The sequence below is a fragment of the Brachionichthys hirsutus genome, chromosome 5 (genome assembly GCF_040956055.1).
Source record: "Brachionichthys hirsutus isolate HB-005 chromosome 5, CSIRO-AGI_Bhir_v1, whole genome shotgun sequence".
NCBI lineage: Eukaryota > Metazoa > Chordata > Actinopteri > Lophiiformes > Brachionichthyidae > Brachionichthys > Brachionichthys hirsutus.
The window spans coordinates 5,242,064-5,269,187 of record NC_090901.1 but is presented as its reverse complement, the minus strand read 5'-3'; the positions used below and the strand labels follow the sequence as shown (position 1 = coordinate 5,269,187).

Sequence of the window (27,124 nt, the reverse complement as noted above, 5' to 3'; positions counted from 1 at the left end):
AAGGCAGGTGGAAGGAGCGATCTACGAATTCAAGTGGTCCACTCAAATATGACAATATCTATTTATACTCTTGGCGACAATGAGAACAGCCGAGAAAAACACCAAAGAGATCACAAAACCTGGTTGTTCACACACAGTACTGCATTCCTCGCCGTCAAAATGCAACAATACGTCCTGCATCGTGAGCACTAACGCTGGATTCTCCAGTAGCAATTTGTAAAAACACACACGCATTAATGTTGATTATCACACGACTCCAAAACAAACCCACTTAGATATAGCAAGCCAGTGTTACATTACAAAACAGAGTGTGGTGGGTGGCGGCTGGTACACAGAATTTATTGCAGTGCACACCAAACATCAATAAATAACATCTTCTGAGCAATCGCCTCCCAAACTTTTTGGATTTGTCTCACACATCTGATTATCAACGTCCCTTTTATTATTTCCAATGTCAGAAGAAAGCAGCAGGCTGAATGAGGACTATGAATGGCTGTGAGGCGTCTGCATCTGAAACATTGATCTGAGCAAATTCATGCAACAAACACACACTAAAACTCTACGGCTCAACCTCACTCGCGCTATTTTTTTTTTGTCATAGTTTATTATTATAGGCCTTGCTTGAGAAGAAGAAGACCTTTTTTTTTTTGCAAGCAGACATCTCCCTGAAAAGGTGCTGTCCATGAAAAATATGGCCTTTAATATTAATGTTAACACAGATCAACGACCCAAAAATTCACAATATAGTCTCACAGAAACAGTATACAGGTATCTACAGTACATAAAACACACTGGAGAAACGGAACAGGATCGGGTTTTTAGAATACTTATAGTTTCAGTGCAATCAGAGTGGTGCTTCAGCGATAGACCCGATATATGACGATGGTCACCTGCAGTGTCGTCTGGCTAACGTTGTTCAAGTAGTTTGCTGAGGTCAGGGTGCCAAAGAAGTACAACCTATGTGTGCCTGCAGTTTTGCTTTAAACCGCTCTCTGTGTAGTGAAGCCCTACAAGGAAGTGGATGTCATGAGAAACGTGTGAGAATCTAATGAGGATTGTTCTGCTTTGCGATGAACTATTTCTTTACACTGGCTGTGCCACTCTCTAACTGGAATACACAGAGTGGATTTAACTACCTATGATGATGCTTGTTTGGTGGGACCCAAGGCGGAGGGTCCGTCTTTGCAAGCAGACTCACCGCCGCCGTCTGCTTTAAGAGTAGCCTCGCTCAGAATACATCTTCCCTGCAGGTTCCTGCACATACTCCTCCGTCTTATCCCAGTCCTGCACCCAGCCTCCGTTGAGCTGCGCGGTGGCCCCATAGCTTTTAGCTGGCCCGCCCATGGCGCCGTAGCCCTGCGTGATGTCGCCCGTCTCTTCGGCCAGCTCGTCCTCATCGATGAAGCCGCATTTCTCTTCACTGGTGTCTTCGGGGTCGGCCCACGGCTGCTTCTCCCCAGATGCAAAGATCCCGTAAAACACCACGCCTCCATAATGCACAAGGGATGCTATGAGGAAGACATACTGCCACTCTTCCCGGGTCTAAACAGAAAGCAGTTGTAGCCAGGTTGAGTTTTTTTTTCTTTTTTACTTACATCTATTCACTTCTTTTATTTTCTCAGCTGAATTGAGACTAAATTTTCCGCCAAAGTTCAAGTAGCATCAGACACGAGTCTTCTTACTGGTTGATGAAGCCGATGTCATCTAACATTGCGGGTAAATAACATGACTCACCTTGTTTTTGGTCATGGCTCCCACTATCAGAGGGCAGACCATCCCGGACAGAGTTCCCACGCCATTGGATATTCCCATGAGGATGCTGGCATAGCGTGGGGCGATGTCGAGATGGTTGACATTAAAACCTATCGCAGCAAAGAGTTGGTTTTCTGTTTAATGTTAATCTTTTTGAGCAGAACGCATCTCAAAACTGATCGTTTCTGCACTCGCCTGATATTGCAAATCCACTAAACCCCACTGCCAGAACTAAGAAAGAGATGGCCACACCCTTGCTGTGAGAATAACCAACCACCAATAGGAGAGTGGCCTCCATGCCGAACCCTAAAAGACAACAAGACACACGTCAACTGACGGGGCGATGAGGAATATTTCTGTGATGTTGCAACAGATCAAACCTTCACCTCCACAGTTCATGATTTTCCTGACCACGGTGGTGGACAAGATGTTGTGGGTCCGCAGGTAGTCCGCCAACTGGCCTCCCAAGGGCACGATGATGGTCATCACCAAGTGAGGGAGCGCTGACACTATTCCGACCTGAGAAACCATGAAGCACTTTGTCTTAAGGCAGATGTGACAACTTCACAGCGATTCATGACTCAGTCGAGTCAAATCCTAAGAGAGTTTGCTTCATTTTAACAGCCTCAACCATCACACTAAACTAAAGCATCATCAAGTCATCAGTCCATACGAGGACTCTATCAAGTAGAGATGCATAAAACCGGTAACTTTCTGTTGCCAGTAGGAGGCGCAATTATTTTATCTCATCACCGGAATGCAGGAAGGGATTCTTAACCCAACATGGAAGGAACTGGCTGGATTTATTGGAGTAACAACGACTTCCTGGAAAGACATCTAAAGTCACCGCAACAACGCGACTGCACTGTTCATCAAAAGCTCACAATAAAAAAAAAATATATCGTTTAATTCTTGGAATCTAAATCTCAAAATTGGAAGTGGATTTTATTTGTCTGTCCTGATCTTTATTTATTTGATTGACATCACATTTTTATGTCTTCTAATGCCCCTAATGTCTGCTTAATGTCTTGTCTTTCATTCCCCTGAGAAACCCCTCGTTTTATAGCAAGGCACATTCGACAGCGTGACGTCGGAAGATATTCTTAGGACCGACACCAGACATTATAAGGGAATTGATTACCTTGCTTATTTCAAAGCCAAACACCTCTTCAAAGTATGCAGGCTGGCTGATGAGGAGCAGGTAAAAAGTCCAGCTCCTGCAGAAATTGGCCACAATGATTGCATAGACAGGCATGGAGGAGAAGAACTTCCTCCAGGGGGTCTTGTATTTCTGTTACAGCAAACAGAGAATCAGCTGGTCGTGCAGCACCAGGCATGGAGGTATAAGGCGTACAGTTTGAGAACTCACTTCCATGGCACCCACCAGTTGGGCACTTTCGCCGATGCTCTCCTCAATGTAACGACGCTCCTCTTGGCTGATGGTCGGATGCTCTGCCGGGCTCTCGTAGGACACCAAGATCCAGAACATATACCACACCATCCCAACGCATCCTGGGCAGAGCATAAAGAAGGTGTCGTTACAAATCGAGCATCGCAACCTGTGCAGCCAGGCACAGGTTGGACACACCGAACTGTATTTTCAATTCTAGTAGCGTGGCGGATGGATGTTCAAAGGAATCAGACAAAAATCAGGTGGAAGTGTGGAAATGTGCAATTTCAAGAAGGTGATGGATGATAATTGAATATCTAATGCGCTCAGTGAGGAATATGATGAATGTTGCAGCCTTAGGAGAAATTCAAATTAAATAAATGGAGGATTATATAAACTCACACACTATGGACAATTTTGGGCAGCCAACTGGCCTAAATGGCATGTTTTGGGAGGTGTGAGGTGTGAGGTGGGGAGAACAAAATAGTGAGCTCACCATACACATAGAAGACAGAGGACCACCCTGTGTACTGCACCAGGATGCCAGCCAGAGGCATGGCTATCACTGCACCAGCATACGAGCCTGAAAAAGACAACACCAAACAGGAAGTTGAGCCTAACTACCAACTGAGAGCCGCGTTGGGCGATACAAGGAGGAATATCTTGTTGATATAAAGTAATGATAAACAAATTAACTTGTTCACAGAAACATGACTTTATGCGTATTTTGTACCACAGAAGGAAATGGTTGCTAGCCGACTTCTCTCCAGGGGTGGAGCCCATTTACTCCAGATCCCATGGCAGGCTGGGTAAGTCACTCCCTGCAAAGTGACAGGAGATAGTTAGACATATGAGGATCATTTCCCTTTGAGATGCTGAGGTTCTCCTTGGGAGTGACCAGGTTGGATAGGCTTAGAAATGAGGCAATAAGAGGGACAGTGAAGGTTAGACGTTTTGGAGACAAGGTCAGAGAGACCAGACTTTGATGGTTTGGACATGTCCAGAGGAGAGACGGGGACGATATCGGTAGAAGGATGCTGAGGATGGAACTGCCAGGGAACAGGGCTAGAGGTCGACCCAGTGGATGGTGTTGGGGCGGACGATGCAAAGGACAGGGTGAAGTGGAGAACGTTGATTTGGTTTGATTTGTAAATGTAACTTTCACTGATTCAAATCGACAGATGAAGGTATTTTGCCTGATTGATGTCGCCTGGTCTTATTCGCAAACAAACCGACATGAATTGCTGCTGACCTTTCTAATGGAGACTAATGTCTTCGGTCTGAGTCCCTGCAAATCCAAGCAGACCATACACCTTCTCCTATTAAATCTTCATTACGCACTAAGTGGCATACAATCAACTACTGATAGACACAAATTGCTGGGGCTTGCAGTGGGCGACAGCCTGAAATGCTAATGTTTAATTTGCAGTAATAAGTCGATATGCGCTCAGTTCTCTCTGGTCCTGAGCCGCCATTGAAACGACAGCATGCATCAAAACCAAACGACAAAAGAGAACGACCTTCAGTTGGATAATAGCGTCTCTCGCTGGAGTCCTTTCCTTTCTGTCGAGCTGTGGGCGCCGCCTGCATCAAGTGCTTTTTAGCTGCTTTGTTCTGCGTTTCTGTGTGAATGCATGGAAATGAACCTTCAACTACGTGGACCCTCGCTCTCAGGGTTTCATATATTGTCTGTGGACTAATCTGATAATTGCAGACACATTGTGAATGGGGGGGGGGGGGGGGGGGGGAGTCTGAACAATGCATTTTTTCCTAATTCAAATAGAAAGACATGTGAGTCCAACATGGATTTATGTAAAATGTGGCCAAACACGGAACGTCGGGAGGATTTCATCCGGGGTTGCGTTTAGCCCTCGGCTTGATAATGAGGCATCATTTCTCAGGTCTTTAAAAAGGTCAGGGTGTGACGTGCAAACCGTGCATCAGTACCTCCACCAGGCCTTGTAATATCCTCACGAAGATGACACATCCGTAGTGCGCCCGGGCAGCAGAGGGAATGAACATGTTCAGGATGGATGTCAGCACGATGGCAGCCCCGAACACTCTGGACAAACATTGAGATTATTGATCAAGATATTATCCAAAACATATCATTCAGCCTGAGCAGAGGCATGGCAACTTTATTCAACCGCTTCATTTGAAGGGATTTATTTAAGGATTCAGTATGTAATAAAATGCCTTACATAACGTTACTGCATGACTCTGTACAGGCTGCAAGAATAAAGAAGGATAAATCACTGGTATAAAGAGCACACACACACACACACTGTACAGGCAGTTATTTGTTTCCAGGAGGTGTTTGCAGCAGAAGGCGTCGGTGGGCTCAGCTGACTTGGCACAATGCCCTTTGGACATTTGCATCTTATTTATGCTCCATAGAAATCTGATTGTTGCTGAATGATGACTTTACTGTGACCTTGTCAACATTTGGTTGCATTTTATTCCTTACTGCATCACCATTATCAATACTTTAATGGATTTCCTCTCAAGTTTGTAGTTAAATTGTGGTTTTCTTTAGTGACTTATTGTTCTTCCTATAATATTTGCTCTTCTTCTCCAAACTGTATCCCATTAATGTAAAATAAAGGCTGCAAATGATATGTGCTATCACGACAGAGAGCCACGTTTCAATCATGGGTTGGATTGATGGCGGTGCCGTGCCTCTGAACAGAAAGGATTAGACATGGTGCTCCCGTGGGAGCTCATTAACACGAGGAGGCACGCCTGGTGGGCATCAGCCAAATCCTGGTTCATCTGCTGTGAGGTCAGACTCCTTTCTACAGACCGCCAACCTCTAAGACAAATATCACACCTCTATCTAAAATGAGGATTTTTTTATTTTATTGTGTGGCTTCAAGACATATTTTAATACCTCAGTTAAGATGAAGGTAAACTAAAACGAGGATTTAGATCGAAATGTTTTGTGACACCGCTAAAACATGACAGAATGGGAGGAAGATGGGGTGCTGTTACCTGTTTGCAGCCAGTCTGGAGGAGATATACCCCCCTGGAATCTGAGTCACGATGTATCCCCAGAAGAAGGAGCCATGAATCATCCCCACGGTCTCTGGGCCCCAGTTGAATTTCGCTTTCTTTCAGAAACATAAAAACTCGTTTTCATTATTTTGTTTTTCTCCCTCTGGAGGGAAAAAAAATATCAGATGAGCGACAATGGATTAAATATAGATAGAAATATTTCAAGAAATCAATTTTATTTAATGCTTTGTTATTTATTTTTTTTGCACATGAAAGGATCGGAAAGAGAATTCATTCATATTCAATTCATCCATATTCAAGCTGAAATGCATTTTAGGGTGTGTCTAATAGAGCCAGTCTATTGGCATGCGGCCCCATCGTGGGGGGGGGGGTCTGCCGTCACCTCTTTGATGATGATCCTTCCGTTTTGATGGATCGTGCTGTTGTTGACCATGCTGACGATGGCCACGCCCAGGTTACACCGGATACCGAAGGAGATGCAGAAGCCCATCCCGCTCAGCATGGCGATGATGTACCTGCGCGGGAGCCCGAAGCAGGTGCAGTCACACAGGGGCGCCTTCCGCTCCGGCTCCGCCGAGGGTCTCCCGTCCTCCGTCAGCTCGATGGCCTCCCCTGCCTGCTGCCGCTTCTCCAGCCTCCTGCGACACAAAGTCAACCGGATGCGCTCAAGCAACCGCACACTGCTTCTGAAGCAGACTGGAAAATAGTCCATTTGATTTGTTGATTTATTTTATTTTTTTCTTGAAAATCAGTATTTGTAAACCACATTTATATATTTTTGGGGATTTATTGGCATGCCTCTTTAAGTTTGCGTGCATCTTATAGTAACAGGAGAAATGAGCTGCATGCCTTCTTTTACACACGCAGGCCTGCATGGTTAATGTCTCCAATTCATTTATTTTTAACGTAGCTCTTAAATGAGTCAAACTACATTTTCCCATTCATTCCCTCCTGAAATTCTGTATGTTTCTGCCACAGAAATACTATTTTGCAAACGAAGAGAAAATGACCTTAATACCGCATTGCAGCAATATCATCCTCATCGTCGTTTACAGTTAATTTCGCCTTTTTTTTTTATTCTTTAATTGGCCTAACTAAATATGTTGTTGTTAATATGTTGGATTCTGTCATGATATTAAGAGATGTGAGGTTCATTTAAAATCTAAACAGTGAAATAGGGAAGGCCTCATCGGGCAATAGCAGGCCTGATAGCTTCATTGAAAGCAACTGATTTTCTATTTTTTTCTTCCTTCATAGCTTTGAGTCACGTCGCAGGAGTGGAAGGAGAAAAAAACGAAACGAGACGATCGAACACCGCAGACTGATCTAAAATAGAATAAAACATGCGAGGTGCTGCGAGCTTTAGCGGGATTTATGGATGAAAATACAATTATTCGACCTAATATCCAACAATGATCATTTATTCCCATACACAATAAAATAATTAATACATAATTCAAATTGGTACTTTGGAGAAGAAGAAAGAAATCTGTTCCTCCTCATCCTCTTTTTTTGTTTTTTCATTGTAATTTCATATAAGCCCTTCTGTAAGTATAAAGGATGCAGGGAGTCAATTGATATGAAGTCCATCGATCTTGAATTAATACAGATGATACACGAGGTAATAGATATCCTCCGACCTTGTGTCACGACTCGCTCTATGTTTCATTAATTATTTAAAAGAAAAAACCGCCCACAGCTGCTGTGGAGGGGAATCATCCTCCAGGGAAATATGTGATCCTTAAATATTCGGGCCACAGGACTCCGCTTGCAGCTTCCTGTCCGTGATTCTCCTCATAAAGAAGACATTCCCCTCCCGGTTTCATTGCTATTCACTGTAATAGGCACGTTTAAAGGCAATGCACGTTTTAGGTTAACACATTGACATCTATTTTCGTTTGTCCTAATTATATATATGTAGCTGTGTGATTTAAACCCAAACACAAATGAACATTTATTCACCTTACCTGTACAGGTTACCGAGGGCCTTTCCAGCCATTTGTTTTAATCCCTCTTTATTGGGGGGGAATGATCTTTCCTTTCCTGGCTCCATATCCAGATTTTCTGAAAATATCTATTTTACTATATAACAAATGGAAGAGCCGCATTAACGAGCATATTGTGGTGTTATTCCAAATAACGCGCGTCTTGATATCCTGAAGAGAGCCGGCAGGAAAATGGAGAAAGTGTGGGAAGACGGTCAGCCTGAAAGGGCTGCTTTACCAGTCACCAAACAGCAGTCAGAGAAGTGCGCTTCTGCCTTGCGCAATGTTAATCCACGCAGAGCCATCTCAAGATGTTAATCCACGCAGAGCCATCCCAACACAAGATGAAATATACCTCAAAAGAAGATGAGTTTCTTTCTTTGTCTCACAAATCTAATGTTGGAATCTTCATTCGGTGCGCGTTAGCGGGGGCTCCGGTCTTATCTGAGGTGAGGATCTCCGGTGAGGGAGGTTCCAGCACCGCGGACGGTCCACGGCTCACCTGCCCGTCAGCGGCTCCGTGCGCGCCCCTCCTCCCCCCTCCCCCCCAGCTCTTACTACCAAATCCATCAACGGCAGCAAAAAATAAAATAAAATATACCTCCTTCTTTCATTTATACCGCTCACTTATTACAGAAAATATTTGGGGATGGGCTGCGACCACCTAAAAATCACTTGCTGCGGGGGGGGGGGGGGGGATCGTCACACACCGCCAGGATCATCACCGCGCAGTCAGCCACGCAGAGGCAGTGTTGCATGCGTAAGGATGCTGATGATAGATGGCCTAAGATAACGGAGACTGGAAAACATTGGTGCAAATGTTTTCCAGTCCCCTGCGGATTTGACATATTTCAGAAATATGTCAAATCTAAAGGTCCGTAGAATATGCACAACGAAGAAAGGTTTTTGTATTACTGTCTGTGGAGTAAGACTGTGGAATAGACTGAGTAATGAAATGAAAAATATGTTGAGTTTGACTTTATTTAAAAGAAGGCACAAAGAAATGATTTTGCAAACATACAGGGACAATACCTGACAATATCACTCGTGAGTCCAAACATGGGGTGAACTGCTATCTTTATTAGCAAATAATGTATATTTAAGTTTAGTGTATATGTTTAAGTTTAGAAGGGGTAGGGTTAAATAAGTATTTACTTCTTCCTACTCCCTTTCGCTCACGTAAACTGCGTAGTTAGTGCATTATGGTTATTATTTATTGTTTGAGTTATTGTTAATTAATATTACATGTGCTGCGTGTGTGTGTGAATATGTCTTTACATATGTGTGTACAGTATATATATGTATTTATGTTAATGTATATAATAGCCAGCCCAATGCTGGGCTATTGGAGTGTTGCCGGTCGTTCTCGGTTCGACGCGCTCTGTGGCTACGTCTTGGTTTCGCCGTATCCAAAGAAAAGGAGAGTCCAGAAGCGGGTTTAAGAGAATAAAATGTCACTAATTTATTACAAAATACAACAACTTATAATATTCAATAATCCCGAACATCTGGGTGCAGCGATTCCGCCAGAGCGGTCAAAACCTATGTGCCCTTCCGGGTCAACACCTGTTCACCCCCTGATTGGCCCTGCCTTAAATACCCCACATGGCCACAGTGCCACACAGTGCACAAAATAGGAAACGCACTCCATCAGTTGCACTTGGCTTAAATAAATAAATTTATAAATATAAATAAATAAATAAATAAACTATAAACAGCAATACTATAAATTAGCAGTGGGGGGGGGGGGGGGGGGGGGTGGCTGAGAACTTGGCAACCGCCTATTAACAAGAAACAGTTTTATGTACACGCACTACAACAAATTAATGGGTGCGCAGGCACCCTCGTTGTGGTTGCTCTGGCTGAGCTGCAGCTTCAGCTCCTCCACTTCGGGTGCGAGAGGAAAGGAAGCCACGAACAGTGTGATGAAGCCAAACTGGATGACTGGGACACAAACAGGAGAGAGTTTAGGTGAAGAGAGCTTCCCAGAACGACTATGAGCTTCTTAGCGTAGACTCTTGGCCCTTCGTTGAGTCGACTTCCTTTTGGTAAGATCTGATGCCATTGATTAGACGCTCTGCAGAGTTTATGATTGGTTTAATTCTCTCTGTTCAATAAACATCGTGATTTTCTGAATCCTGACCTTTGTCTTGTGCCGTTTCTGGAATAAACAAACACGCTGTCCGTGAATCTGAGGACCGGAGACTTCCGGCCGACTCAACCCTGACAATTACAAATACATTCTCATCCGTCTTGGTGTTTTCTGGTGCAGAGTGCTGCCGTAAAGGAAGTGCAGGTATGACGACTCGCCCTGATTGGACAATCCCCCTCCTCCTGATATCAGATTAAACCCTTGACACTGAGCGCTTACCCATTTCCAGGTACTCGTAGAAGAGGCCCAGCTGTCCAAACCCCTGCAGGTCATGGTCCCGCTCCCAGCGGCTGTACAGAATCTCTGGGTGGATGCGGGCCTTCCTACTGCCCCACCAGTTCATCAGCCATCTGGAAGACCACAAGAGGGCAATAGAGAGTTAAAAGGAGACAAGATCCACCCATTTAGAGACAAGGCTGTATTTAACTCTCAACGTTGCATGTTTAGAAGTTAGCGGATTTGACATTACTTTGAATACTTTTTTAAAATCCTCTTATAGGTCAGGTTGCTTTCTGACAGTACTTACGGGACCAGGGCCTCCTGGATGTTCCTCCACACTTGTTTACAAGTCATCACGATCATCAGCTGGGTGGTCAGCTCAATGAGACAGCCGCCAGGGTCACACTGAACGTACAGGTGAGGAGAGAGAAGGGATGGAGGGACTTAAACACGGAGGCTCGAGTCGCTGCTGATCGACCCGAGGTGTCAGGAAGTTATATCTGGTACCTCCTCATTCCTCAGTTTGCTCCACTTCCCAAACATGTAGGCGTAATCTCCAGGGTAGCCAACGAACTTGCCCTTAAAGAAGGCCACGTAGAAGCATGAGGAGTAATAGTTAAACTGGAAGAGGAACACCTTCACCGTCAGTTTGTTCTCATATTCCAGGTGGGTCTTTGGAATTTCTGTCAAATAGGGAGAGATAATAAAGATGTGAACTATAAACCTAAAGAAAATGCATTTTCACAACTCAAGTTCTTAAAAGGCTCAATTTAAAGCACATAAGAGCACAAATGACACAACGAGTGCTCTTTTGCTCCGACCCTCACCCATGTCAGTGATCCAAACAGCCACTCTCTCATACATGAGGTTGAGGATCATGATGATGACAAAGTTGATGCAGGAGGCGGTGACGGAGGTGGCTAGCTGCGGAGTGATGAAGGGGCCGACCACCTGCAGGTGGGTGGTGGGACTGTCCTTCATGATGCTGGCGAAAGCAGCGTATACCGCCAGGCGGTACGCTATCACCCCGATGATACAGGCAATGATCAATGAGATCTTTAGGACAGAGACGACAGCAACACAATGAAAGACGACCGCGGCGAATCACAAAGGCACAACAGAAACACCACAGCAACTCACATGTGAGCGCAAACATTGACACTCAGGCAGACACAAGAGTGAAGCCAGGTGAGTTATTGGTGGCGTAGATGCTACCAGTTCATTCTCATGCTTGACGTGTGCACACATCCCCCCCGTGATAAAATATCACTGTAACCCTATTAGCAGAAAAGCATCACACAAAGGAGATGAATGGGATGTGTCCCGAGCTTTAAAACGCTGAGCTCCATTCCTTCAGCATTTAGTGGCCTACGCCACAACATACTAATGGTAATGATGGACAGACAAAAGGAAGAAAGGTGGGAGAACAAGTATAAAATGAAATCTGATTAGCATACCAAAAGGTGCAATGCTCACCCAGAATAGGACGGTGGCTCCAGACAGACATATGCGTGCACACTTGCTTGTTATGGGTAAGTATGGCTCCTCTTCCTAAATCATAAGCAAGCAAAGCATGGACATGGGAGTGCCAAGTGAACTGACCACGAGAACAATATTTAGGTGGAAAACCCACCCACCTCGCAGCGAGCGCAAACACCGAGCCGCTATCACACCATCTGTTACGTGAGCCGCCTTCCTGTCCACGGTATTCAAGACAGACCAAGACGAGTGGAACTGCTCATTTTATTTGTCTGCTATTACACATTTTGGATGCAAATAGAATAGAAAAATGACAGAAATGAATTAAACAGGTTCATTTTTTCTAACAAGTATATATAAAACAAAATAATTTGGAAGCATTACAAAAGAAGACGTTAAGAAAAATGTGTTTAACGGAGCTGCAGAAGGGAACTTTATAGAAAACCCAAGTATAAGATGTATTAAGGCATCAACAGGCGAGAGTTTAACTGAGCGCAGAGCTTGATGAGGGAAACTGGAACAGTCCAACATTGCTCAGGCAAACATGCATTTACTTCCCCGTGTTTGTTGCGCAGCAAGGCAGCAATTCAAACGAAAACTCAAAACTTCACAAATAAATTCTTCACACATATTTCGGAATAAACGAGAAACATCCTTCATGCCGTTTAAAACAAAACGCTACGTCGCTCGCAGGACGAACATCCGGATCGCAGCAGGTAACTCCGTACGTACAGTAAACTTGTTCTTATTCGAATAAAGATTGAATAGTTATAGAGTTGGTGTCATGTCGCCGACACGTTTGTGACTTGGTAGTCGTGTTTCATGTAGTGCTTCGTGCGACGTTGACAACAGAGCGCTTCCCTCCTCCCCACAGGCGCAGCAGAGGAAACAAGAAGCGGGCGACGGCCGGCGCGCCTTGTGTGATGGAGCAAACATAGTTCAGTCGGCAGGGGCAGGATTTCATTAGTGCTGACATGTTGGTAAACACAGGCACATTAAAAAGGGATCTCTTCGCTCTGTCACCCCCCCCCCACCTATGTCCAGCAACACGACTCGCTGTCGACAGCCAACACGCACCAGCTGCTCTAAAACCGCCCGTCGCTGGATATGATCCGCCCTTAACTCCGTCATCACGGCGGCACAGGGTTGTCAGTCAGTGGCTCGGAAAACTATCTGGCAAAAATGGTAACATCTGACTTGAAAGCTTGTCGATTAAGCCTCACATTCGTTGCAGCAACTGAAAACTGTGGAACGCAAACTTACAGCACGCAACACTAGAATACTTCCTACAGCTGTGCATACAGAAGATATACACCGGCCGATAGAGCCATCAATAAGTGTATTGGAATAAATCACTGCATTAAAGAGTGCTGCCTTTCCTTGCAGCAACTTTGGATCATCTTTAGCTTTAAAGTGACAACAGAGACGTAAAATGATGGGCCTCTCACCTGTGTGCATTGCCAGCATCAGAAATTAGCAGTAGGGGGGGGGGGGGTGGCTGAGAACTATGGCAACCGCCTATTAATAAGAAACAGTTTTGTGTGCATGCACTACAACAAATTCAGCCAGTATGGTGAAACGCAAGCAGGACGATCTGTTCCGTGTCCTTCCATCGAGGCCAGCTGACGGGCCGGCGGGCTCGGGGCTAGAGACACTCCGACAGCACCTCGTGTTGGGGTAGGGACGGGTAGATGGGTGCGCAGGCACCCTCGTTGTGGTTGCTCTGGCTGAGCTGCAGCTTCAGCTTCTCCACTTCGTAGTTGTGGAGATACTCCTGGACGAGGTAGCGCTCTCGCTTGATCCGAGCCCTCACATCGGAGGGGACGTCGGGAATCATCCAGGCCACGAAAAACTTAACCATGAACACGACGTGCTGCGGGGGAAGACGGTACGGTGGGTTAGTTTGAACTCGCAGATGGAAGCCGCAGTCTGGATGTGTGTTGTTGGTGCTGATGAGACTGCAGCCTGGTTTTTACCTCCATGATAATGATGAACGCCAGCTTGGCAGCCAGAATGTGCCAGAACTGCATCGTGTGGGCGTACTGCTTCTCATGGCCGGGGGGGTAGCGATAGTCACGATACCTGCAAGGTACAAATATAATATTGATCAACTATCCCAAAAGGCAACGATTCAAATTAAATAAGCCAATAATCACTTAATGTAAAATATCGACCACTCTGAAAGAGGCTATTCTGCACAAAGAATAAAGTAATTAGCTACTTCAATCAAGAATGCATTGAGGACTTTACTTACAGTATGTATTAATACTTTCACTTAAACATGCACCACTTATTAACACAGAAATCACCCCGTCACCTGCAGGTAGTCATGGAAGTGTTGAACCAGTAAGGGTTCTCCCCATCTTCGGGCCTGTTGGCCGGCGGGAACTCGGAGATATTGAACACTGACAGGCTGTTGTTGATGTAGCCTTTCATGTTCATCTCACCCTCCGGCTGGTAGGCATACATGTACACGAGCCGGGGAATCATATCGGAGGTGAAGGACACGATGAATGCATTTGTGACGACAGAGAGCACGGCCATCCCGTTGAGGATTTCCTGCCAGGCCCCGATAATGTGGGCCTTCGCTGCCACGGGACGCCTGAACTGAGTGGTGAGCTTCCAGGCGTCCACTCGGACCTCGATGATGTTGTTGATAAGAGCCAACAGGGGTGCGAGAGGAAAGGAAGCCACGAACAGTGTGATGAAGCCAAACTGGATGACTGGGACACAAACAGGAGAGAGTTTAGGTGAAGAGAGCTTCCCAGAACGACTATGAGCTTCTTAGCGTAGACTCCTGGCCCCTCGATGAGTCGACTTCCTTTTGGTAAGATCTGATGCCATTGATTAGACGCTCTGCAGAGTTTATGATTGGTTTAATTCTCTCTGTTCAATAAACATCGTGATTTTCTGAATCCTGACCTTTGTCTTGTGCCGTTTCTGGAATAAACAAACACGCTGTCCGTGTATCTGAGGACCGGAGACTTCCGGCCGACTCAACCCTGACAATTACAAATACATTCTCATCCGTCTTGGTGTTTTCTGGTGCAGAGTGCTGCCGTAAAGGAAGTGCAGGTATGACGACTCGCCCTGATTAGACAATCCCCCTCCTCCTGATATCAGATTAAACCCTTGACACTGAGCGCTTACCCATTTCCAGGTACTCGTAGAAGAGGCCCAGCTGTCCAAACCCCTGCAGGTCATGGTCCTGCTCCCAGCGGCTGTACAGACTCTCTGGGTGGCTGCGGGCCTTCCTACTGCCCCACCAGTTCATCAGCCATCTGGAAGACCACAAGAGGGCAATAGAGAGTTAAAAGGAGACACGATCCATAGAGACAAGACTGTATTTAACTCTCAACGTTGCATGTTTAGAAGTTAGCGGATTTGACATTACTTTGAATACTTTTTTTAAATCCTCTTATAGGTCAGGTTGCTTTCTGACAGTACTTACGGGACCAGGGCCTCCTGGATGTTCCCCCACACTTGTTTACCAGTCATCACGATCACCAGCTGGGTGGTCAGCTCAATGAGACAGCCGCCAGGGTCACACTGAACGTACAGGTGAGGAGAGAGAAGGGATGGAGGGACTTAAACACGGAGGCTCGAGTCGCTGCTGATCGACCCGAGGTGTCAGGAAGTTATATCTGGTACCTCCTCATTCCTCAGTTTGCTCCACTTCCCAAACATGTAGGCGTAATCTCCAGGGTAGCCAACGAACTTGCCCTTAAAAAAGGCCACGTAGAAGCATGAGGAGTAATAGTTAACAAACTGGAAGAGGAACACCTTCACCGTCAGTTTGTTCTCATATTCCAGGTGGGTCTTTGGAATTTCTGTCAAATAGGGAGAGATAATAAAGATGTAAACTATAAACCTAAAGAAAATACATTTTCACAACTCAAGTTCTTAAAAGGCTCAATTTAAAGCACATAAGAGCACAAATGACACAACGAGTGCTCTTTTGCTCCGACCCTCACCCATGTCAGTGATCCAAACAGCCACTCTCTCATACATGAGGTTGAGGATCATGATGATGACAAAGTTGATGCAGGAGGCGGTGACGGAGGTGGCTAGCTGCGGAGTGATGAAGGGGCCGACCACCTGCAGGTGGGTGGTGGGACTGTCCTTCATGATGCTGGCGAAAGCAGCGTATACCGCCAGGCGGTACGCTATCACCCCGATGATACAGGCAATGATCAATGAGATCTTTAGGACAGAGACGACAGCAACACAATGAAAGACGACCGCGGCGAATCACAAAGGCACAACAGAAACACCACAGCAACTCACATGTGAGCGCAAACATTGACACTCAGGCAGACACAAGAGTGAAGCCAGGTGAGTTATTGGTGGCGTAGATGCTACCAGTTCATTCTCATGCTTGACGTGTGCACACATCCCCCCCGTGATAAAATATCACTGTAACCCTATTAGCAGAAAAGCATCACACAAAGGAGATGAATGGGATGTGTCCCGAGCTTTAAAACGCTGAGCTCCATTCCTTCAGCATTTAGTGGCCTACGCCACAACATACTAATGGTAATGATGGACAGACAAAAGGAAGAAATGTGGGAGAACAAGTATAAAATGAAATCTGTTTAGCATACCAAAAGGTGCAATGCTCACCCAGAATAGGACGGTGGCTCCAGACAGACATATGCGTGCACACTTGCTTGTTATGGGTAAGTATGGCTCCTCTTCCTAAATCATAAGCAAGCAAAGCATGGACATGGGAGTCAGTCACCCTTTATTATATCCTGAAAAGACAGGTCTAAAAGGCCAAGTTCCTTCAATTACCATGGGCCTCAGATGCCAGGCAGAATAAGTCACGCTGCTCTTTTTAGCCCAAGTCAAATTCCTTATTCTGGCATTCTCCGAGAGAGACCAAGCCTTTGCAAAAAACTTTAGAGACCAACCCCGTCTTTCCAGAAATGTCCGTTTTATCCACACAAACGTTTCCACACCAAAACCGCTCCCTCACCAATCTGGCATTCCACATGAAGTGCTACCCTTACCCAGAGTAACACGGTGGACCAGCATAGAAGCATTTTCCCCAATAGATGAGTAGGAGTCCTGTCAAGAACAAACTCCATTTCCTAAAGACGGGTGGGATGCGGTCAACACAAATTACAGCACCCAGTTTCTGCTCATTTCACTAATCTGCTTCTGATGCCATCAGCGCCTATTTCCCTGAGCTGCAGAAAACAATAAAAGAGTCCCCCTTCAAACCACTGATTATTCTACAACCTGCTCTAATAAAGACCTTTCATCCCAGTCAAGAGCTACATATTCCACCAGCATCACAGAAGCCCTCCATGAGAACACAAACACCTGGGTAACGCGGTTCAACTTGCGGTGGGTGCACTTGGTCTCATACTCCGGCCGGAGCTGCAGCTGCTGTTGTTCCTCCTCAAAGTCGACCAGATCCCACTCGTACTCCAGACGAGCCTGCCGCCTCTTCCAGAACTCCAGGAATAGAGTCACTGCCGGGCAGAGAAACCAAAGTACAATATTTCAGTGCTTTGACCCCCCCCCCCCCCCGATTCTCTTTTGACTGTGTGTGTGTGGCAGTAGATGGAAAAGAGAGAACATGTGCTGGATGGGTCACATAAATACACAGTGAGAGCCCGTGTATTTAAAACGAACACAACGCTACACAAAAATGCATGAAGTAGACATTTATACTCACCCCAAATCCCCATGAATATGGCAAAAAACACAGTTGCCACATTGTCAAACAGGTGCGATTGCTGCAAGAAGACGTTTGACGAATGGTGAGTTAGAGGAAAAAAACTATTTGTTCACATTTAGTGGAAACCAGTTCTTAAATTCCAGTTGTGGCTAGAGAATGAATAATACGTTACAAAAGCAATTAAAGCCAGGCTGTCTCACCCATGAGGAGTTGCAGGTCGAGTTGAGTTTCCAGTAACCGCATTTCTTGTCACATAACGGGCACATGACAATATTGCCTCCAATTTCATCGCTGCAGATTTCTTTACTGCAGGGAAATGACAGCGTTTCTCAAAAGAAGCGGCAGAAATAACAGCGTAAAAGTAACGCAAAACTATTCTTGTTAAAAATCACCTCCACTCGTTGTCGTCGTAGGTGAGGAATCCGTAGATGAAGCACATGGTTCCGACCACTGCAGCAAACAGCAGCATCTCAGTGTAGAAACCCAGCCACGCGAAATAAATACCAATCTTTTCTCCGTAATACTTCCTGTTGAAAAGAAAATCATTCTGCAACTGATTCCGCCGCCACGATAATGTGGAGTAAGTGTGCCTTTCATACTGTCCTTTGCTTTTAAGTCGCACCTTACAAGATTGAGGGGCTGCTCCTTGAAGAAACATGAGAACCCGGCCCAGTGTTTGTAGAGATTATATCGCTCACTTTCACAGTTAGAGTCCTTCGATTTAGTCCAGTATCTAGACTTTAAAGTGAAGCGCACATTTCAGTTTCACATTCATTGCACTGCTTGAACATATTTCATCCTTCATCAAACATTGCCTGGTTTTTTTTAAGAAAAGCGAAGTGTGCACGGTCTACTAAGCATGACATGTCTTCTTCCAGTGATAAAATGGTGCCATAATTCACAAAAAGAAGCTCACGTCATGTAGCGGAAAGGCAGCACTGTAGGTGCCGTTGTTGAGCAGCCTCTTAATCCCTTTCTTATCTTTATCTGCACATTCGTCCTTGAAATACGAACATCGTGATAGGATATAATAGACCTGGAACGGGAGGGACATAAAAGGTAGATATTAGCGCTTCTTTACAAATAAAAACAGACTCATAAGTTGTTTCTGGATTCACAACACATTAGGTTAATGGTCTTTCAACTTTTAAAAGTAGACAACAAACTGAATTTGAAGCTCGGTATTTAGAAAAGGCTTCCATGAAAATGCGGCCATATGAGGGAAGATATTTCATTTGAAGGTAAGAGTATGGTCAGAGCGTCCTCCTTACGATCCTGTTGCGAGTTGAAGGGGGGAAGAAGGTCTCTTCGTCATCGATCAGGAAGAAGTCGGCCTTGCTCTTGTCGAAGGGGGCAGTGAAAAAGTCGGCCTCGGGGTGCATGATGTGCTCCGGCAGACGGAAAGGTGTGGACAGCCAGTTCATGGGCATCTCGCTGTTGTCTGGGATGTCGTTCACCTTGAACGGAACCTTGATCTTCAGCACATCTGCGTAAGTGACCAACACTTCCCATGGCGCGTGGATCTTTACGAAATATGTCTTCCCGTCTTCTGACTCCTGATGACAACAACAGCAAAGAATAATAAGTGTGCGGCTACTGATAATAATACGGAATAATATTCCACATTTGATTTAAATGGATGTTCTTACAGATTTATCTTCCGTCTCCAGCTCCAGACCAACTTTTTCTAGATTGGCTTCGTACACCTTCCTCCTCTCCTGCAGAGAAAAAACATCACACACATTCGCATTGGTCAGTCTGGTTTAAATTTAACTCTATTATTTACCATATACCGGTACTGTAAAATATAACCTATGTGGAAAATAATTATACACAAAACCAATCCACATGGTGATAAAACATACATATGTTTACATTTGAGCTCATGAAATAAACAAACATGTATACTAAGATGATGGGCGATGTACAAGTGAGGGTATAAAACGAAAGGATGAGGGGGGGTTGATGTCAGATTGAACATCAAAAGTATTCAATCTGACTGTGGAAACAGGAAGGTTATTGTGGCAAATGAAGTTAGGTTGAACGTTTTCAGAAATAAGATGGACGTCTGTCCTTGTTAGAGCTGAGATTTACTGTTCCTGTGAATGAAACACAGGAAATGGCCTCCAGTTTTCCTTTCTGTGCTCAGTGGAAAGAATGAATGAGTTCCTGCCCAGGCCAGAGGTCTGACTGTTGACTCAGCGAGGAGTAACACGGGCATGTGATGACTAACAGCTCAGTATCAGACGCCACAGCCGGAAAAAGAGCAGCAGCAGGGAAATATCTAAAGATGATTTACACAAGAAAATAGCACCGTCAGTCAATCTGTGGCGGTGACCTCCTCAAAGACAGGATCACTGACACAAGATAAATATCGGTGGTGTGCTATCTAACGGACACACACTGAGCTCGGATGAGAAGAAACACAAACACTGATTGTGTCTGAAAGCTAAGATTTCAATAAGTACGTATTTAGACGGGGACACTCACCGCTTTTCTTCTTTAATGGACAACAATAGCACCATGCAGATCAACACGTGTTAGAGAATAAAGCCCTGGAGCTGGTTTCTCACCTGCTTTCTCTCGCCATCTTTATCATCAACGTACGACAGGACAAAATCGATCCTGCGCAATCCGTCACGGAAGAACACAGAGTCCTTGCTGTGCTGTTGTTTGTCAATCTGTGAAGAGATAGAACAGGTACGTCTGTCAGAGTGGAGTCAACAAGTCCGTGGATGCATTCAGCACAGCAGAGCAGCGTCAGGCCGCAGGACGTGTCGCCGGGTCCACAACACATCACAATAGTCTACAGCAGGAACACTGATTAGCAGGTTTTCACTGCAAGCACAGAGCATGTTAAATGAAGGGCATCCCATGTGATTAATATGTTTCCTTCGTAGGGGTTATTGAATTAGAGATTGGTTGACCTATATAAAAAAAAAGAAAGATTATAATCTAGAGTCCTGTGAAACCCTTTTCATTCTTTTTATATCTGTCATCTAATTAAACACAACATCAGATTACAAGCCTTAGCAAAAGGAGCCAGACAGAGGACTACAAATCCATAAATACCCTTCTCTTCCCAGCAGCCATTTAACAGCCTTATCATTCTTCAGTCTCTAACACTGTTTGAGTTGCTTTCCCACAAGTCCTGGATTCCACAGTGAATGAAGGGAGGCTAAAGAAATTCACAGGATGGCTTATCAGCAAATGCTCGCAGCAACATGACTGTGGAGAAATGAACAGCACAGGAATGCTCTGAGGGAGGACAAGAAGGCAGGACTGCTCGCTGCCATCGCTGCTTCAGCTGTTCAGGACGCTAAAAATAGCTCTGTGCCGTGAACCTCTGCCTCGACTGCTCGTCACTACGTAAGCCGTCGACACAGGCCTGCGGACAATTCAACTCATTCAGCCATCAAACAGCCAAAACGCCCCACTCGGCCTCATCTATGGCTGCGATCCTGTCTGTGCTGCTGATCAACACAACAAAGGAAAGGATGAGCACTTTACCTCCATGGCCCCCTCCCTCTATGTCTATGATGCATCAGCAGGAAAGGCCGGATGCTCGATAGAGCAGATATTGCCTTCCTCCAGGGACAGCAGTCCCAGCTCTGAAGGCACTACGCCAGTCTTATCCGCTAAGCAAAGCAGCTCCGTCAAGTCCTCCCTCCACCTCCCAGGACAAGCCCTCACACACGCCGCACACCCAGAGGAGCGAGTGCAGGAAAGACAGGAGGCGGGATACTATGCAAGAAGTAGAGGAGACTCCTAGAAATGACATCAGCGTAGTTAATTAATAAGAAGAGCAGAGCATCAGACAAGCGGAGGTGACATCACACGACTGCCCTGATATTGATTCAGCTGACCAAATGCAGACATCTGTCCAATAAGGACGTAGCAGATGGAGCACCAGCCATTCAAGAATGTACAAATTAGACATTAGCACGGAAGACTACGTTATCAGATGCAGACAGCATGTACACATCTACAAATACACAGCAAGGCAAGGTTCCTACGACACTAATGTTTGTGTGTATGTCATATCCTTGTACTTGAACCACTGGTTTTCATTACCTCACAGACTGGACTTAACTAGGCTGGCCATGGTAGGGTGGGCGCTTTCCCTGTGAGACCGCCCTCTTTAATTTACTATAATTACAGCACAGCCACATGGAACCAGTGCTTGTGCTCAGTAAAGCTGACAGAGGCCACAAACTTCCATACATTTACCAACTAACCCCTAACTACCGGGTGTTTGGACATGTCCGTGTCTTTTATCTTAATTAAGGAGGGTAAATTCAGAACACGCTGTAAGATAAATAGGCTGCTTGCTACAGGGAGAGGTTTCTTGTATGTTCACAGCAGTTATTTATGGCGGCTAGAAGAGAATGGAAAGCTTTTTATTCTTTATTTTAGACATATCGTCCTGTAGAATCCTCACTCCATGCTACAAAGAGGGAAAGGTTAGTCTGTCACTCCTCTTTAATTTTTGCCTTATATTTTTAATAATAATAAAAAATCAGATATGTATTGCTTGGCATATTTATTAAATGGTTGCTTGTGCATCTCTGGATTGCGGCTCTATTCCTCAGCGGGGGGGGGGGGGGGGGGGGGGGGCACACTTTCTAATTATGGAGTAACTCAACCGTTCTGCTGCTTTCTCTTCAGTGAAGCAAACAATTATCACAGGTGAGAACAAAACAGGTGAAAAAGTCTTTCCATCCTTAATGAACTCTCACGATGCATCCAGTAGCTCATGCTAGCACGTTGCCATGGCTCTTAGTAGAAAGATAACATGCCCTCCAGAAACCAGCATCAACTCTCTCATAAGAAACGCGTTATTGATTTCGACTCGGATATCAAAGCTTTACTGTCGAAGACGAGCAGAGATGCTCAACACTGAGCAGCAGATAAAGGCCGGCAGGCGGGCAGACATATGCGTAGAGCCGCATCACATCACAAGCCTGGTTTACCATGCCATACCCGGGAACGGAACTTCAGGAACAGCGCCCGCTTTCTCCACAGCTGTGGAGGAACCGAGGGGAGAGTGAGGGAAAGGCTGGCGGCACAACAATTTCAACACATATGGCTAAAACTGCACAGAAACCTTACAGAGATGTTCAAAACAACAAACACTTGGCATTATCTTTACATTAGATAATGTGTAAAGAGTCTTATCGGTTATATGTTAGACGTTTGGAGGCGCGTGCAGACAGCATGCATCTCCTCCGTCGACTGGCGCCTTACCCCAGTCAAAGCATTGATTTGCTCTAAGGTCTGAGCCTCAAACCGTGGGCCGTCGCTGTGGTCAGACGGGGCCAGGGAGGCCAGGCTGGAGCCGAGAGACTCACAGCGCTCTACACACACACCAGGTGTTAAAGGAGACTTTATGTGCAGTGTGGAAAAGGAGAGAATAAACAGGAGCTTGAATGTCATCTCTGACTGTCAATTGGCAACAAGACAATAAATCTGATTATTAAACAGGAAAGGGGAGGAAGGAACTCTAAATAATGCGTGTACAGTCCGCATGAGGGAGGCTGTAGGTGAAGACGTTGTCTAAGGCTGGGCTCACGCTACGGATTTCATTTAGATTCTCGTCCCACAGTCGCTGCAGCGATCTAGAAAACAGATGAAACCAGTGTAGTTGAGGAGACGGTTGGAATACGCAGCCGACGTGATCATTTATCAGTTGGAACTGGAGGTGAGATGTCTCAACAGGGTGGCCACAGATATTCACAAGCAGATTGGGAAGTCTCAGACGGGATCTGGAAATGCCTGACAATAACAGAGAACCTGAACGGAACATCAAGACCAAACAAAGCTCCACAATGGTTTCTGCTTCCATTGTTGAAAGAGATTTGTCATGGTGGAATTGATCCAATTCTCCTGTAGCGGGAGGCCAGCTTTAGAAATGCTAAATAAACAAACCATTCCTCTGCTCTTTTAAAACATACTGGATGTATATGACTATTGGATCTAAAATGAAAAGGAGCTCCCTCGAAACTGAACAGAAATATCTGCATGAAGTCGTGAGCATGTTGTGACTTTGGCGTTTACCCCTGATGGTCCCTGGTGGAAGGATCCTGCATTGGATGAGGCGTGCTGGTGGAAGCCATTTATATCATCTGCAAGACATAAGGAATATTAGATTATTATCAATAAAAGGTGGCATGTTCCAAACAGGGTATCAGAAGAATAAGAGCAATAAGATACATTCAGAAAGAGAATTTTGCATGAACAAATAACAATCAGCTGTACAGCAAGCATGAAGTACTGCCAGCAGTATATACAGTACTTTGACAGAGTATAATTTGTCCCTGGACCGAGCTGGTAACTCAAATCGCTCGTATGTCAAATACATCTTTGTTTCTCTGATATTATTTATTGGTTGCAGGAACAGAGCCAGGATTTAGGATTTTAGCGTTTAAAGCAACATTTTGAGATACAGCAGGATGTGGAAGTTTAGAGTTAACTCTTGACAACCAGCACTACACAGTAGTGGATTTACAATACAACTTCCTTAGTTATATTGCCTTATATTTGGATTATTTCCAACACAAATTTCATTCATGACATATGTGAATCAGCAGCGGAGCATATCTTTACCCAGCTGGAAACAGAAGTGGAGTTCTCTGACTTCTACAGCCACCTAGATGATCACAGTTAAGGCTTTGTTCAAGCCGGGGCAGCTGATCGCAGCGCCTCAAGGCTGCTGCTGTCTATCCATGTGTTCATCAACACAGCAACCAATCAGACAAGAGCGCAAACCACATGTACATATATTATTAACAGTCATTCCTTTAATTAACTCAAATCAATACTGAGCCCGAGAACAAACAGAGTCCTTTCTTGAAAAAGCAGTGCTATGACCTTCCAAATATTAATAATCTGTAGCATCTGAAGAACTGTACAGGATGTTCCTACCGGAGCAGGTCGCGGCGACCTCGATAAGGTGTTCCACAGCCTGACTTCTGCACACTGCCAGACTTTAAAACTATTTGTTTCATCTTCTCCTCACATTTAGAGACAGACATACATTTAAGGAGAACACGTACGAATCTGTGCACAAATACTTTATAAACTGAGATATCCATTCAGGTGTTTTTACATGTGTGCAGGCAGTAAGATGCTCTTTTCTTTTCTTTAAGCCCCGGGGAACACAACAATAAGACTTTTTGAGTATATTCACAACCCTCCACCGTGCAGAATAAGCACAACATCCACATCCCTGTGGTTTGTGGCGCCACCATGTTAAAATCATCCGGATCTGGAGCATTACCTTTAATGTTTAATGAGAAACCCCTTTTAACACACAACAAGAAGGTAAAACATAGATTGCATCTATATTTCACGATCCCCGTCACACTGCAGCCTCAGCTGGACTGCTATAATATGATTCCCTCTGTGCTGCAGATGAAACACAGCACTTTAATGCTGATTCATTCTGGTGAGGGCGGCTGGAGACCATCCACTGAAATTCATTCTCCATTCTGCAACACCATAAAAGGCTAAAAATAAAGTCCCTTGTTGAAGCGTTTGATTAAAAGTTCATGTTTAGCCAAAGGCTGAGAGGGATGCAGAGTTTACTTCTGGTGGATACAGTGACAGCGTGTTTCCAGTGAGCTGGCTCGCTGTTACCTTTATGGAAAGAAACATTAGATCATGAGCTGGTAATGGCGCAGGGAGGACAGACATTAAAAATGTCCCAACTGATACTTAAATCATGCGCCTTATCAAGTGTACTTTTTTTCTTCTTCTACAACTGGTACCATAAAAACGAATTCAAATGTAATACAATGACAAGTATTGTGGCATTGTGTTGTTTTAAAATCAATCAATCAAGTAATCAAGCTATCTGTGGGGTAATATTTGTTTAGGATTCCTTTGGTCCCATTTCAAAGTTCTTTTCAGGCCTTAAAAAAAATCTATCTTAATTGATTTGGGCTGAGAGGTTATCGCATCTAATGTTCAATAAATTGACGTCATTTCTTTTCCATTTTAAATGTGAAACAGCCATAACCTACTCACCGCTGACGGAATCCGACGGGCTCATCTCAATTAAACTGTCCCCTCGCGCTTTTCCCGTTACTCGGTTCATGTTTATCGGTCCTCATGGACAGGAAGGTATTCCCAGTTTGAAGAATATTGTCCCAATTTCCCAGAGCTCCACTCCGAGCCGTTCTCCGTCACGGTTCCCCAGAGCAGTGTTTCCCAGAGATCGTCAGGTGCGCTGCGGGAAATGATCTAATATCACCTAATTAACCGCTGTCGGGTGTCTGCGCTATAATAAAGTGCGCGCGTCGCCCGCAGATCGCTCTTCAGACTCCAGCGTTGCAGTGCGTGCTCCTTGCACTACAAAATAAGAGCGCACATTTCAAAATAAACGTCACGCAAGTGCGCTGCATTTAGAGTGTGGCAGATAAAAAACAAACAAACAAAAAACGCATTTATAAAAAAACAGAACACAAATATTTCCCAAAAAAACAGTCCTTCATGCTTTGGCTTTTGCCTACTATACACTTTGTGAGCGCTTCGGTTCCCTTTTAAGGAGGGTCATCCTTGTCGCGACACGTGACAGTGGCAGTTTGGGATCACATCATCACAGCAAGATGAGTAGTGACAGTGATGTAGAAGTTTTTGAGGAGAGAAAATGCAAATGCAGAACAGGCCCCTATCGCCATCTCCAAATGAAACACCCTTCCGTTCAAAACAAGCCGATGGACTATTTTGTACGCTCACGTATACAAACAAGGAGAAACAGGCAACCCCTTTTAGAAAAACCACAAAGGTAAACAAGAGAGCCCTCAAAGATAGTTTGTTGCTGAACTTGTAGCTAAATCAAAAAAGTCCCACACTGTGGCAGAAACATTAATACTGCCAGCTTGTAAAGGTCAACGAGATGCTCGGCCCTGACGCGGCAATCTTGAGATGTTCCCACTCACCGAGAAACTGCATGATGGCAACACTGCTGCCATGTGCGAGGTGATTTGGACATATTTGAAAACTCTTGAGGAGAAGTTGTCATTTTATTTCTATTCAGCCTCCACAGAATGCCTTGACTGGGTTCGGGACCCACACAGCTCAGCATCCGTTGCTGCTAGCATACTGGCAAGAGTCCTTGATTTAGTTAGTTTAAAATGCAATTTAAGAGGAAAAACAAACATTAAGATCTGAACTAAATAGTCAGTAATTAATTTTGAGGCGTATTATACCTGTTCCTAGCAATGTTTAAAGAACTCGTGGCACTGTGGACCTGGCAGCCATTTATAGCTTTCATAGTTATTTCTACTAGACTGAAAGCATTGATTCTCAAAAAGAAAGAAGGTCATGGGTTCAAATCCCAGTATTCCCAACATGTAATTCCCAACATTCATCTTCTCTCTGTGTCTGAAAGGGTTTTCTCCAGATAATCCGATTTCCTACCACTATTGAAAAAAATATGC

The 27,124-nt window shown here is 44.9% G+C and overlaps 3 protein-coding genes across 4 annotated transcripts; all 3 read right to left on the bottom strand.

Annotated features, from left to right (window-relative positions):
* Window positions 1–1,212: 1,212 nt before the first annotated feature.
* On the bottom strand, window positions 1,213–8,210 carry slc17a6a (solute carrier family 17 member 6a). Its single transcript, XM_068739475.1, has 12 exons — window positions 8,125–8,210; window positions 6,540–6,795; window positions 6,134–6,252; window positions 5,090–5,204; window positions 3,876–3,963; window positions 3,639–3,725; window positions 3,122–3,264; window positions 2,894–3,043; window positions 2,139–2,271; window positions 1,948–2,058; window positions 1,735–1,862; window positions 1,213–1,542 (listed from the first exon to the last, which is right to left on the bottom strand). The coding sequence occupies exons 1-12, from the start codon at window positions 8,208–8,210 to the stop codon at window positions 1,213–1,215; spliced, it is 1,746 nt and encodes a 581-aa protein (XP_068595576.1).
* A 1,696-nt stretch (window positions 8,211–9,906) lies between these two features.
* On the bottom strand, window positions 9,907–13,123 carry LOC137894464 (anoctamin-5-like). Its single transcript, XM_068739943.1, has 7 exons — window positions 13,070–13,123; window positions 11,990–12,064; window positions 11,341–11,569; window positions 11,021–11,196; window positions 10,821–10,918; window positions 10,514–10,644; window positions 9,907–10,086 (listed from the first exon to the last, which is right to left on the bottom strand). Exons 1-7 carry the CDS (start codon window positions 13,121–13,123, stop codon window positions 9,956–9,958), a joined length of 894 nt encoding a protein of 297 aa, XP_068596044.1. The 3' UTR covers window positions 9,907–9,955.
* ano5a (anoctamin 5a) lies at window positions 12,241–25,779 on the bottom strand. Of its 2 annotated transcripts, XM_068739463.1 has the most exons (21): window positions 25,710–25,779; window positions 23,739–23,806; window positions 22,929–23,066; window positions 22,665–22,706; window positions 20,255–20,362; window positions 19,331–19,399; window positions 18,953–19,237; window positions 18,598–18,717; window positions 18,304–18,419; window positions 18,074–18,208; window positions 17,882–17,987; window positions 17,679–17,739; window positions 17,321–17,472; window positions 16,616–16,690; window positions 15,967–16,195; window positions 15,644–15,822; window positions 15,444–15,541; window positions 15,143–15,273; window positions 14,310–14,715; window positions 13,969–14,074; window positions 12,241–13,865 (listed from the first exon to the last, which is right to left on the bottom strand). In XM_068739463.1, exons 1-21 carry the CDS (start codon window positions 25,777–25,779, stop codon window positions 13,638–13,640), a joined length of 2,922 nt encoding a protein of 973 aa, XP_068595564.1. In that variant the 3' UTR covers window positions 12,241–13,637. The 2 variants fall into 2 exon arrangements, with proteins under 2 accessions (XP_068595564.1, XP_068595565.1); XM_068739464.1 differs by lacking the exon at window positions 22,665–22,706.
* Window positions 25,780–27,124: the final 1,345 nt, after the last annotated feature.

Bases quoted from the DNA above. Each gene is read 5' to 3' on its own strand.
- LOC137894464 (XM_068739943.1), bottom strand. From the start codon at position 13,123: ATGACGGAGTTAAGGGCGGATCATATCCAGCGACGGGCGGTTTTAGAG. The intron at 11,570-11,989 runs GTGAGCATTGCA...TCTGTCCTAAAG, and splicing joins GAGCCACCGTCCTATTCTGG to ATCTCATTGATCATTGCCTG. The intron at 10,087-10,513 runs GTAAGCGCTCAG...TTTGTGTCCCAG, and splicing joins CTACGAGTACCTGGAAATGG to TCATCCAGTTTGGCTTCATC.
- slc17a6a (XM_068739475.1), bottom strand. From the start codon at position 8,210: ATGGAGCCAGGAAAGGAAAGATCATTCCCCCCCAATAAAGAGGGATTA. The intron at 3,044-3,121 runs GTGAGTTCTCAA...TTGCTGTAACAG, and splicing joins AACTGGTGGGTGCCATGGAA to AAATACAAGACCCCCTGGAG. The intron at 1,863-1,947 runs GCGAGTGCAGAA...TTGCTGCGATAG, and splicing joins TAGTGGATTTGCAATATCAG to GTTTTAATGTCAACCATCTC.
- ano5a (XM_068739463.1), bottom strand. From the start codon at position 25,779: ATGAACCGAGTAACGGGAAAAGCGCGAGGGGACAGTTTAATTGAGATG. The intron at 22,707-22,928 runs GTAAGGCGCCAG...GTTCCTCCACAG, and splicing joins AAATCAATGCTTTGACTGGG to CTGTGGAGAAAGCGGGCGCT. The intron at 18,209-18,303 runs GTGCGACTTAAA...TCTTTTCAACAG, and splicing joins CAGCCCCTCAATCTTGTAAG to GAAGTATTACGGAGAAAAGA.